Source organism: Salvelinus namaycush, chromosome 22 (assembly GCF_016432855.1).
Source record: "Salvelinus namaycush isolate Seneca chromosome 22, SaNama_1.0, whole genome shotgun sequence".
Lineage (NCBI taxonomy): Eukaryota > Metazoa > Chordata > Actinopteri > Salmoniformes > Salmonidae > Salvelinus > Salvelinus namaycush.
This window is the reverse complement of record NC_052328.1, coordinates 5,267,883-5,281,236: the sequence shown is the minus strand read 5'-3', so window position 1 is coordinate 5,281,236 and position 13,354 is coordinate 5,267,883. Positions and strand designations below refer to the sequence as shown.

The 13,354-nt window shown below is 43.7% G+C and overlaps 1 protein-coding gene across 1 annotated transcript; it reads left to right on the top strand.

Moving 5' to 3' along the window:
• Positions 1-860: 860 nt before the first annotated feature.
• LOC120017360 (E3 ubiquitin-protein ligase TRIM39) lies at positions 861-13,001 on the top strand. Its single transcript, XM_038960110.1, has 6 exons — positions 861-884; positions 976-1,071; positions 9,684-9,920; positions 10,055-10,074; positions 10,259-10,401; positions 12,412-13,001. The coding sequence occupies exons 1-6, from the start codon at positions 861-863 to the stop codon at positions 12,999-13,001; spliced, it is 1,110 nt and encodes a 369-aa protein (XP_038816038.1).
• The last annotated feature ends 353 nt before the right edge of the window (positions 13,002-13,354 follow it).

Here is a 13,354-nt window from a genome sequence, read left to right as displayed (position 1 = left end):
ATAGCCTGCTTACAGCGCCTCATACCATCAATGTAAACATATTATTTACAGTCATTTGCCAGGGATCAATTTACACAAGTATATTCAATGTTATGCAGTACGTATAGGGTTGGTTTCCCGGACGCAGATTAACCCTAGTCCTGGACTAAATAGCATGGTCAATGGAGAGCTGTGACATCAGGATGGATGTCACATTGTCGTCTAGTGATTTCCATTGGCAAAGGTTGACCAATCCGAAGCTAGAATAATGGAAAAGGGTTACAACAATGACACTGGAACTTAGAAGACAGATGCCTGATGACCTGCATGGTCTGTCTGGAGTAATTTACAGGAGAGTGTGTTTGAGTGAGTTGGACAGACAGCTCAAGGTGAATACTTTCCAAGGCAGAGAAAAAGGGGCCCACTGACATAACCATAGAAATAGAATGACTAGAATGGATAATCCCCTCAGACCACAGCAATTTCATAGCACCCTCACGGGTACAACCCAATCTGGCTCAATGAATGGGCCATGTCTGTTCTAGTGATTCTATTTATACGGACACAACACTATCCACTATGCTCTGGCACCTGACCTAGGGAGGCATGGGATTGTTAAAGAGGGCCAGGTGCCTGTGTCTTAAATCACTCTGCTGCTACAGAGGTATGGTATGTATGAGACAGGCCATTCTATAAAGAGAGAAAGAGAGACACATGCAGACAGACACCAGAGCTGGACGTGAATGAGATTAGTCTATACTGATTCAAGACTAACTGACACAGGACTAAAAGTCTTTGGCTTATTACAACTTCACTTGGCAGCATCATTAGCCGAGCTCTTCGTCACCGGTATAACTGATCACCTCGCTTAGAGTAAGACCATGGAGATGAAGACCCAGGATCAGGTGTGTGCTACTGTGCTTCAAAAGAGAGAATTTGGTGGAATCCATCTTGGCTCTTTTTTGTTGTTGTATTTCTGAAACCTTCTCTCCCCAGGAGATGCTGTTGAAACACCGGGAATGTCTGAAGAGGCAAAGAGAAGCGGTGAAGTTCCGAATGAAGAAATTGAGCACAAAGCAAACTGAAATCGCTGTAAGTAAACTAACCGCATGGGGATTCATCTGTGTGAACAGAGGTCCTACGCATCACAATACCATGTCAGTCATATTAAATGCACACATGAGTGTTCCAGTCAAATTGTTGGGGTCTGAGGGGCTTTGGCCCTTCTAGTAATTATATTTGGTAACACTTACTTTTAAGGTGTCCTTGTAACAAGTATGTAACAAGTATTGTAATTAATTGTAATACTACATAATTCAACTGTAATAGCAACATGTAACTGGTGGTAAAACAGTCTGTAATTACAGAGGTGTAACAATGAATGCTTGTTACCATGCTTGTTACAAAACTTAACGTTTCAGATAGCATCCCAATCAAATATCCCAAAGCGCTATATTTCAGCCTGCACAAACCATGTGATAAGTTAGCTAATTTAAAACCCGACCACCTCATTGACTGACACAACTCCGCAATAAAGGGCTCTGTAGTCTGTAGGCCCAATGGGAAAAACGAGTTCACATTACAAAAACGACTTCACATTACAAAAACAAGTTCACATTACTTTCAATTGTGAAGTCAATTAATGGTGTATTTGACAATCGGTACATTATTTTAACCAAACATTTTTAGACACATGAATAAACAGTTATGGTTAAAATGGTGAGATAGCCATTCGTGCTTGACAAATTGAAAGTCTATTAAGATGTTTAATAATCCAAAAAGGAGTAGGCAAGAGAATGGTCGTGGACAGGCAAAAAGGTCAAAACCAGATTAGAGTCCAGGAGGTACAGAGTAGCAGACAGGCTTGTGGTCAAGGCAGGCAAAATGGTAAAGGCAGGCAAAATGGTCAGGCAGGCGGGTACAGAGTACAGAAACAGGCAAGGGTCAAAACTGAGAGGACTAGAAAAAGGAGAATAGCAAAAAGGAGTACGGGAAAACATACAAGACGAACTGGCACAGAGAGACAGGAAACACAGGGATAAATACACTGGGGAAAATAAGTGATACCGGGAGGGGGTGGAGACAATCACAGGAACAGGTGAAACAGATCAGGGCGTGACAGCTAGGTAGCAGGCCTAAACTATAGAAATCATGATATGTATTGATAACTAGTATAGTGTAATGTAAATTGTCATAGCTACATTCTTCTTATCTACCGTAGAGTCCCACAAGGTCTCAGACTCCAGGATGTGAAAATACTGACAAGAAAGAAACAGATGAAGACAGAGACAGAGAAATTAGATTTCCATTGTTACTTGCCATGTTAAAAAGGGAAAAAAAGACAATCCTATTTTTCTAAATGAGCTCACCACCACTAGAATGTTTTATGTTATTGAGTAGGCCTATATCTTTGTTTAATCAAATTAATCAAATTAGTAATCTAACATTAAAAATCCTCGTTATTTTGTAAGAAATGTAAGGTCTTTTTACGTTTTGTTTGTAAGTTTTTTCACTTGGTAATGAGTAGTCAGTAATTATACAGAAATTGCTCATAGGTAATTACTAAAGTTACACTTATTCTTATATAGCTAAATCCTATGTTACAACTAGCAACGACCTTGTACCTATGCAGATATTACATACAGTATATGTACTCTGTGGTGTATTTGTTGTTTTTTTCACTTGGATGGTGCTTTCAGAAGCTGACGATAAGACTGTCAGGATGGGTAACATTACATTTACATTTACATTTACATTTAAGTCATTTAGCAGACGCTCTTATCCAGAGCGACTTACAAATTGGTGCATTCACCTTATGATATCCAGTGGAACAGCCACTTTACAATAGTGCATCTAAATCTTTTAAGGGGGGGGGGTTAGAAGGATTACTTTATCCTATCCTAGGTATTCCTTAAAGAGGTGGGGTTTCAGGTGTCTCCGGAAGGTGGTGATTGACTCCGCTGTCCTGGCGTCGTGAGGGAGTTTGTTCCACCATTGGGGTGCCAGAGCAGCGAACAGTTTTGACTGGGCTGAGCGGGAACTGTACTTCCTCAGAGGTAGGGAGGTGAGCAGGCCAGAGGTGGATGAACGCAGTGCCCTTGTTTGGGTGTAGGGCCTGATCAGAGCCTGAAGGTACGGAGGTGCCGTTCCCCTCACAGCTCCGTAGGCAAGCACCATGGTCTTGTAGCGGATGCGAGCTTCAACTGGAAGCCAGTGGAGAGAGCGGAGGAGTGGGGTGACGTGAGAGAACTTGGGAAGGTTGAACACCAGACGGGCTGCGGCGTTCTGGATGAGTTGTAGGGGTTTAATGGCACAGGCAGGGAGCCCAGCCAACAGCGAGTTGCAGTAATCCAGACGGGAGATGACAAGTGCTTGGATTAGGACCTGCGCCGCTTCCTGTGTGAGGCAGGGTCGTACTCTGCGGATGTTGTAGAGCATGAACCTACAGGAACGGGCCACCGCCTTGATGTTAGTTTGTGTACCCCTCAAGATACACTTCATTTTAACTAGCTAAATCCTGTGTATCACCTAGTAATTACAAAGTACGTATGCAGATATTACATGTGCTCTGTGGGGTACTAGTATGTTTATTTTCTCACTTGGATGGTGCTTCCAGAAACTTTAAAAGTAAGGCAAGGTTGTCAGGATGGGTAATGTAAAATAAGTATACATTAATTACACTAAGTACTCCTCAAGATACACTGTATTTTAACTAGCTAAATCCTGTGGAACACCTAGTAATAACATTATACTTACGCATATATTACATGTACTCTGTGTTGTACTAGTGCGGTTGTCCTCCCACTTGGATGGTGCTTCCGGAAGCCTTAAAATAAGGGTCAGGGTTGACAGGATAGGTAATGCACTATACACAGTGTATTCAGAAAGTATTCAGACCCCTTGACTTTTTCCACATGTTGTTACATTACAGCCTAATTATAAAATGTATTGAATTGTTTTGTTTTCCTCATCAATCCAAACACAATACCAAATAATACAAAAGCAAAATCAGGTTTTTAGAAATGTTTGCAAATGTATTAACAATAAAAAACTGAAATATCACATTTATGTAAGAATTCAGACCCTTTACTCAATACTTTGTTGAAGCACTTTTGTCAGCGATTACAGCCTCGAGACTTCTTGGGTGTGACGCTACAAGCTTTAGCACACCTGTATTTGGGGAGTTTCTCCCATTCTTCTCTGCAGATCCTCTCAAGCTCTGTCAGGGTAGATGGGGAGCGTCGCTACAAAGATGTCTTCAGGTCTCTCCAGAGATGTTCGATCAGGTACAAGTCCGGGCTCCGGCTGGGCCACTCAAGGACATTCAGAGACTTGTTCCAAAGCCACTCCTGCATTGTCTTGGCTGTGTGCTTAGGGTCGTTGTCCTGTTGGAAGGTGAACCTTCGTCCCAGTCTGAGGTCCTGAGCGCTCTGGAGCAGGTTTTCATCAAGGATCTCTCTGTACTTTGCTCCGTTCATCTTTCCCTCGATCCGGACAAGTCTCCCAGTCCCTGCCACTGAAAAACATCCAGCATGATGCTTTCACCACCATGCTTCACCGTAGGAATGGTGTCAAGTTTCCTCCAGACGTGAAGCTTGACATTCAGGCCAAAGAGTTCAATCTTGGTTTCATCAGACCAGAGAATCTTGTTTCTCATGGTCTGAGAGTACTTTGGGTGCCTTTTTGGCAAACTCCATGCGGGCTGTCATGTGCCTTTTACTGAGGAGGGGCTTCCGTCTGACCACTCTACCATAAAGGCCTGATTGGCAGAGTGCTGCAGAGATGGTTGTCCTTCTGGAAGGTTCTCCCATCTCCACAAAGGAACTCTGGAGCTCTGTCAGAGTGACAATCGGGTTCTCGGTCACCTCCCTGACCAAGGCCCTTCTCCCCCGATTGCTCAGTTTGGCCAGGCGGCCAGCTCTAGGAAGAGTCTTGGTGGTTCCAAACTTCTTCTATTTAAGAATGATGGAGGCCACTGTGTTCTTGGGGACCTTCAATGCTGCAGAATTTGTTTTGGTACCCTTCCCCAGATCTGTGCCTCGACACAATCCTGTCTCGGAGTTCTAATCAAATCAAATCAAATCACATTTTATTTGTCACATGCGCATGAAACGCTTACTTACAAGCCATTAAATGACAATGTAGTTTTAAGAAAAAAGAAGAAGAAATATCAGAAATAATTAACTTCTCTGGGATATGTGGGACGCCCTACTTGGCCAAAAGCCAGTAAAAATGTAGAGCGCCAAATTCAAATAAATTAATATAAAAATCAAACTTTCATGAAATCACACATGAAAGATACCAAACTAAAGCTACACTTGTTGTGAATCCAGACAACATGTCAGAATTTAAATAGGCTTTACGACGAAAGCACACCAAACAATTATGTTAGGTCAGAGCCAAGTCACAGAAGAAAACAGCCAAAGACAACATTTTTCCAGCCAAAGAGAGGAGTAACAAAAAGCAGAAATAGAGATAAAATTTATCACTAACCTTTGATGATCTTCATCAGATGACACTCATAGGACTTCATGTTACACAATACATGTATATTTTGTTCGGTAAAGTTCATATTTATATCCAAAAATCTGAGTTTAGGCGGGACGCTACTGTCTCACTTGGCCAAAAGCCAGAGAAAATGCAGAGCGCCAAATTCAAATAAATTACTATAAAAATCAAACTTTTATTTAATCACACATGAAAGATACCAAATTAAAGCTACACTGGTTGTGAATCCAGCCAACATGTCAGAATTCAAATAGGCTTTTCGGCGAAAGCAAACGATGCTATTATCTGAGGATAGCAACATAGTAAACAAAGAAAGAGAATCATATTTCAACCCTGCAGGCGCGACACAAAACGCATAAATAAAATTCATGCCTTACCTTTGACGAGCTTCTGTTGTTGGCACTCCAATATGTCCCATAAACATCACAAATGGTCCTTTTGTTCGATTAATTCCGTCGATATAGATCCAAAATGTCCATTTATTTGGCGCGTTTGATCCAGAAAAACACCGGTTCCAAATTGTGAAACGTGACTACAAAATATCTCAAAGGTTACCTGTAAACTTTTGTAATACAACTTTAGGGTATTTTTTTACGTAAAAAATCGATAAAATTGAAGATGGGATGATCTGTGTTCAATACAGGATTAAAACAAACTCTAGCTAGCTTTCTGGTCAAGCGCCTCTAACTAACAGTACACTTCCAGTGACCCTCGTTCAAGATGGCCGTACTTCTTCGTTACACAAAGGAAAAAACCTCAACCAATTTCTAAAGACTGTTGACATCCAGTGAAAGCGGTAGGAACTGCAAGAAGGTCAATTAGAAATCTGTATTCCCAATGAAAATCCATTGAAAAGAGAGTGACCTCGTTTGTCCTCGGGGTTTCGCCTGCTAAATATGTTCTGTTATACTCAGAGACATGATTCAAACAGTTTTAGAAACTTCAGAGTATTTTCTATCCAAATCTACTAATAATATGCATATCTTATCTTCTGGGGATGAGTAGCTGGCAGTTGAATTTGGGTATGCTTTTCATCCAAACGTGAAAATGCTGCTCCTTATCCTAGAGAAGTTTTAAAGAGCAACTATAAAATAACAGCAGCGTGGCTATATACATGGGGTTCCGGTACAGAGTCAATGTGCGGGGGCACCGGTTAATCGAGGTAATTGACGTAATGTGTACATGTAGGTAGAGGTGAAGTGACTATGCATGGCAAATAAACAGAGAGTAGCAGCAGCATAAAAATGGGGGGTGGGTGGGGACAATGCAAATAGTCCGGGTAGCCATTTGATTAACTAGAAGGGGTAGAAACTGTTAAGAAGCCTTTTTGACCTAGACTTGGCACTCCGGTACCGCTTGTCGTGCGGTAGCAGAGAGAACAGTCTACGACTAGGGTGGCTGGAGTACATGGCAATTTTTTGGGCATTCCTCTGACACCGCCTGGTATAGAGGTCCTGGATGGCAGGAAGTTTGGCCCCAGTGAGGTACTGGGCCGTACGTACTACCCTTTGTATATTGCCTTGCGGTCGGAGGCTGAGCAGTTGCCATACCAGGTGGTGATGTAACAAGTCAGGATGCGCTCGATGGTGCCGCTGTAGAACTTCACGACTGTCTTGGTGTGTTTGGACCATGATAGTTTGTTTGTGATGTGGACACCAAGGAACTTGAAGCTCTCAACCTGCTCCACTACAGCCCCGTCAAGGAGAATGGGGGTGTACTCTGTCTTCCTTTTTCTGTAGTCCACAATCATCTCATTTGTCTTGATCACTTTGAGGGAGAGGTTGTTATCCTGGCACCACACTGCCAGGTCTCTGACCACCCCGCTATAGGCTGTCTCATCGTTGTCAGTGATCAGGCCTACAAATGTTGTGTTGTCGGCAAACTTAATGATGGTGTTAATGATGGTGTTGGAGTCATGAGGAGCACTCACCCCTGAGGGGCCCCTGTGTTGAGGATCAAAATGGCAGATGTGTTGTTACCTACCCTTATCACCATGGACAGGAAGTCCAGGATCCAGTTGTAGAGGAAGGTGTTTAGTCCCAGAGTCCTTAGTTTAGTGATGAGCTTTGAGGGCACTATGGTTTTGAATGCTGAGCTGTAGTCAATGAATAGCATTCTCACGTAGGTGTTCCTTCTGTCTAGGTGGGAAAGGGTAGTGTGGAGTGCAATCGAGATTGCATCATCAGTGGATCTGTTGGGGCGGTGTGCAAATCGGAGTGGGTCTCGGGTTTATGGGATAATAGTGTTGATGTGAGCCATGACCAGCTTTTCAAAGCACTTTATGGCTACAGACGTGTGAGTGCTATGGGTCGGTAGTCATTTAGGCAGGTTACCTTGGTGTTCTTTGGCACAGGGACTATGGTGGTCTGCTTGAAACATGTTGGTATTACAGACTCGGCCAGGGACAGGTTTAAAATGTTAGTGAAAACACTTGCCAGTTGGTCAGCGCATGCTCGGAGTACACGTCCTGGAAATCCGTCTGGCCCTGTAGCCTTGTGAATGTTGACCTGTTTAAAGGTCTTACTCACATCGGCTACGGAGGGCGTGATCACACAGTCATCCGGAACAGCTGATGCTCTCATGCATGCTTCAGTGTTGCTTGCCTCAAAGCGAGCATAGAAGTTATTTAGCTCGTCTGGTAGGTTCGTGTAACTGGGCAGCTCGCGGCTGTGCTTCCCTTTGTAGTCCGTAATAGTGTGCAAGCCCTGCCACATCCGACGAGCATCGGAGCCGGTGTAGTACGATTCAATCTTAGTCCTGTATTGACGCTTTGCCTGTTTGATGGTTCGTCGGAGGTCATAGTGGGATTTCTTCTTAGCGCACGGGTTAGAGTTCCACTTCTATCCTTTAGCTGAGTGCGGCTGTTGCCTGTAATGACTTATGATTGGGGAATGTACGTACGGTCACTGTGGGGACGACGTTATCGATGCACTTATTGATGAAGCCAGTGACTGATGTGGTGTACTCCTCAATGCCATCAGAAGAATCCCGGAACATATTCCAGTCTGTACTAGCAAAACAGTCCTATAGCTTAGCTGACAAATCCTTCGACCTCATGGCTTGGTTTTTGCTCTGACATGCACTGTCAACTGTGGGACCTTATATAGACAGGTGTGTGCCTTTCCAAATCATGTCCAATCAATTGAATTTAGCACAGGTGGACTCCAATCAAGTTGTAGAAACATCTCAAGGATGATCAATGGGAACAGGATGCCCCTGAGCTCAATTTCGAGTCTCATAGCAAAGGGTCTGAATACATATGTGAATAAGGTATTTTTGTATTTAATTTTGTAGACATTTGTAGACATTTCTAAAAACCTGTTTTCACTTTGTCCTTATTTGGTATTGTGTGTAGATTGATGAGGAAATACATGTATTTAGAATAAGGCTGTAACATAGCAAAATGTGGGAAAAGTCAAGTTGTCTGAATACTTTCCGAATGCACTGTAAGTACACATTATTTACAAGTAAGTACCCCTCAAGATACACTTAATTTTAACTAGCTAAATCCTGTGTAACACCTAGTAATTACATTGTACTTTTACATGTACTTGTGTGTTTATTATTCCACTTGAGGATGACACCCACTTGAGGATGACACCCGTATGGTAGACCCCAGTCAGTGAGGTTGACCTCTATCTTATCTGTTTTGTAAACTCAACCAAGTTGACCCAGATGGTACACTTTTTGGGGGCAAGTGCTAGCAACAATATTGAGTGGACATTTTGAAGAGTGTGCATTCACAGAAAGGAAATCAGAGTTTATGTCATCTCGGGACACCCAGCGCATGTGTCCACAAGAGATTATACCCTTGTGATAGTTATTACTGAATCGGATGAAGCTGAGAAGAAACAAAAAACTGGTGAAGTTTGTGAAAACCATTTGTAACAAGCATTGTAACATGCATTCGGTGTTACACCTCCGTAATTACAGAATGCAATTGATGACCTGTTGATATTACAGTGTAACTGTGAGTTATTACAATTAACTTCAACGCTTGTCACAGTGTAATTACCCATGTAAGGATCCCTTAAAATGAAGTGTTGTTTCCTATTTCTGTGGTCACATCTCATATCTAGATTTCAATGGTGTCTATTTGTGCTGAAGAACGCTCAAAACATGGTAGCATACGAAGCTCTAAGATGGGATGTGTTGCAATGACTTTCACACTGATTGAGTCTGTGTCACCCAACCAGAAAAAGTCATCAGCAATGAGGGAGAGTATAAGGAAGAAGTATGAAGACATCCAGAGGGTTCTGGATGAGGACCTGGCGATGACTCTAACCCACCTGGAGATGGAGGAGAGAGCTGCAGTCACAGCCCTGGAGGACCTGATGGAGAAGAACTGCACCATCATTCAGGAGATAGAGCAGGATCTGGCCAGGCTCACAGCTGAGCTGGCCCAGAAGGACATTCTACTGCCCTATTCACTGGTGATTCACTCTTCAGTTCTTTTTAACATGAACTCATTCAATGGATATTGATGATGGATGTAACTATGACACGTACATATTGTGAACTGCCTATTCATTGTCACTATCTTTATTTTCCTCCCCATCTTCTCCAGGACACTGAGATAGTTGGCAGGTATGTCATTTGATCCAGATACGTGTTTTGTTTCTTATACCACATGCAAATCAGATCCAAATCTTTTTGAAGAAAACATTTTATTTGACGAATATGTTTTCAATCATCATTGTTGATCATGAACTGTCACTGTTCGTGTGATGGCTCCTGCAGTAAATATTGATGTCTTTCCTCTCGCACCCAGAGTGATAGATCTGCTGAACAGGACAGATCCCAGCAAAGTGAACTTGGATGAGCCTAAAGCTGACCAGATCCTCAGCCTCACCAACAACATGCTGCTACTCATACGTTCCCAGACCCCCATCACCAAGAGACTCATCAAGAGCTGTGAGTTCCCTTAGTATTCCATGAAGTCTTTTCATTTTTAATGATTTCATTCTCAAGATGTGATGTCAATTACAACTTGAAGCGAGATAGACAGGTCCTTTTTTACACCCAGAGGTCTGTCAGAGTTATTTCATTATAGATACATTTGTTACATCTATAATGTATGTGTGGGTAAGCCATTTTAACATGCAGCATGTTTTTGCACCTAAAAACGCAAACTGAATTGTACTTCACACTGCCCTCTCCCACCTGGACAAGAGGGGAAATAACTATGTTAGAATGCTGTCATACAGCTCAGCGTCCACACCATAGTTCCCTCCAAGCTCATCACCAAGCTGGGGACCCTGGAACTGAACACCTCCCTCTGCAACTGGATCCTGGATTTCCTGAAGGGTCACCCTCAGGTGGTAAGGGTAGGCAACAACACCTCCACCACGCTGACCCTGAACAGGGTGTCCCCTCAGGGTTGTGTGCTTAGTCCCCTCCTGTACTCCCTGTTCACCCACGACTGATTGCTCAGCGTCCAGCTCAGCGTCCACACCATAGTTCCCTCCAAGCTCATCACCAAGCTGGGGACCCTGGAACTGAACACCTCCCTCTGCAACTGGATCCTGGATTTCCTGAAGGGTCACCCTCAGGTGGTAAGGGTAGGCAACAACACCTCCACCACGCTGACCCTGAACAGGGTGTCCCCTCAGGGTTGTGTGCTTAGTCCCCTCCTGTACTCCCTGTTCACCCACGACTGATTGGCCACGCATGACTCCATCATCAAGTATTCTGATGACACAACAGTGATCACCAAAGGCGATGAGACAGCCTACAGGGAGGATGTAAGAGACTTGGCAGTGTGGTGCCAGCACAACCTCTCCCTCAACGTCAGTAAGACCAAGAAGCTGGTTGTGGACTACAGGAGAAAGAGGGGAGAGCACATCCCCATTCACATTGACAGGGCTGGTCAAGAGGTTCAAGTTCTTGGTGTCCACATCACTAAGGACTTAACATGGTCCACACACACTCGCACAGTCAAGAAGAGAGCATAACAGGCTGAAAAGATTTGGCATGGGCCCTCAGATCCCCAAAAGGTTCTACAGCTGCACCATCAAGAGTGTCTTTGACTGGCTGCATCACAGCCTGGTATGTCAAGTGCACTGCCAAGTGCTACATAGGGTGGTGCGGACAGCCCAGTACATCACTGGGGCCGAGCTCCCACTAGCTCCCCTTCTTTGCGAGGCATTGGAAAGCTTGGTCTTTGTGGTTGAATCTGTGTTTGAAATTCACTGCTCGACTGAGGGACCTTGCAGATAATTAATTGTATGTGTGGGTTACAGAGATGAGGTCGTCATTCAAAAATCATGTTAAACACTGTTATTGCACACAGAGTAAGTCCATGGAACTTATTTTGTGACTTGTTGAGCAAATGTTAACTCCAGAACTTATTTAGGCTTGCCCTAACAAAGGGGTTGAATACTTATTGACTCAAGACATTTCACCTATTCATTTTCTAAATTTCTAAAAACATAATTCCACTTTGACATAATGGGGTATTGTGTGTAGGCCAGTGACACAAAATCTCAATTTAATCTATTTTCAATTCAGGCTGTAACACAACAAAATGTGGAAAAAGTCCAGGGGTCTGAATCCTTTCCGAAGGCACTGTACATATCTACCTCAAATACCTCGTAACCCTGCACATTGATCTAGTACTGGTACTCCCTGTATATAGATCCATTCTTGTGTATTTTACTCCTCGTGTTACTATTTCTCTTTGTATTATTATTTTTAAACTCTGCATCGATGGGAAGGGCTATTAAGCAAGGTTTTCACTATAAAGTCTACACACGTTGTATTCGACCCATGTGGCAAAATCTGATTTGATTTTAAAACCTAAAACTCTGTGATTTCAAATTTTTATCTGCACAAAGCGGTTATGGCTTGCCACACCCAGCCAGTGAGAATATTTTCTTTTAAATATAGTCATTTCTCATGGTAAAAATACACATCTGTCCCCAGATTCCACAGAGGTTTCCCTGGACCCAGAGACAGCGCACCCAAAGCTGATCATTTCCCCGCGCGGTGACAGTGCCACCTACACAGACACCTGGCAGGAACTACCAGAGCTCCCGGGCCGCTTTGACACCACCCTCAACGTGATCAGCCTGCAGGGCTTCAGCTCTGGGCGTCACTACTGGGAGATAGACGTGGCTGGTAAGACGTACTGGGAGCTGGGCCTCACCTACCCCACCATCTCCCGCAAGGGCCGCGCTGAGGACTGCTGGCTGGGCCGCGGCTCTGACTCCTGGGCCGTGGAGTTCTTTGATGGGGAGTACACAGCCTGGCACAGTGGGGTGCCCCACCAGCTGCCTGTCACAAAACACTTCAGCCGTATTGGGGTGCTATGTAGTTTCCCAGCGGGCCTGGTGTCTTTCCTGGGGGCGGACAGTATGACCCCTCTGTTCTCGTTCTGCGCAGGGGCTTTCAGGGACTGTCTCCACCTGGCGTTGTGCTCAGGTCACGATCACAATGGTACAAACACCAAACCCATTGTGATCTGTAACGCACCTCCACCTCCTAGTGCTTTCCAGAATGATTCCTCCTCGTGATTTCCAGAATACCCAGGAATGCTGACTCTGCTCTTTATGATGCTCCTACTGACTCTTAAAGGCTTTATCATTGGATCATCAGCATTTAGTCAGCGATGTTATTTGACAATTTCTCATGTTGCTGCTCTTTTATCTATACAAGTACTTAAATATGCATTCTGTAATCTATTAATGACTGGATTTAAGGTGCTGTTTCGAAGTAGAAGGGGAGGATCAAGATCCTTTTAAATGTATTGTGGTTCCAGTTTTAGAGACGTCCATATCTTTCTAACAAAAGTATTAGTGGTTTTAGCTATCGGAAGGAAGATTTGGCCTAAAATACACTTCATGCCCCTGGAGAGTAGCCTACACAG

Bases quoted from the DNA above. Each gene is read 5' to 3' on its own strand.
- LOC120017360 (XM_038960110.1), top strand. From the start codon at position 861: ATGGAGATGAAGACCCAGGATCAG. The intron at 1,072-9,683 runs GTAAGTAAACTA...TCACCCAACCAG, and splicing joins CAAAGCAAACTGAAATCGCT to AAAAAGTCATCAGCAATGAG. The intron at 9,921-10,054 runs GTGATTCACTCT...CATCTTCTCCAG, and splicing joins TTCTACTGCCCTATTCACTG to GACACTGAGATAGTTGGCAG.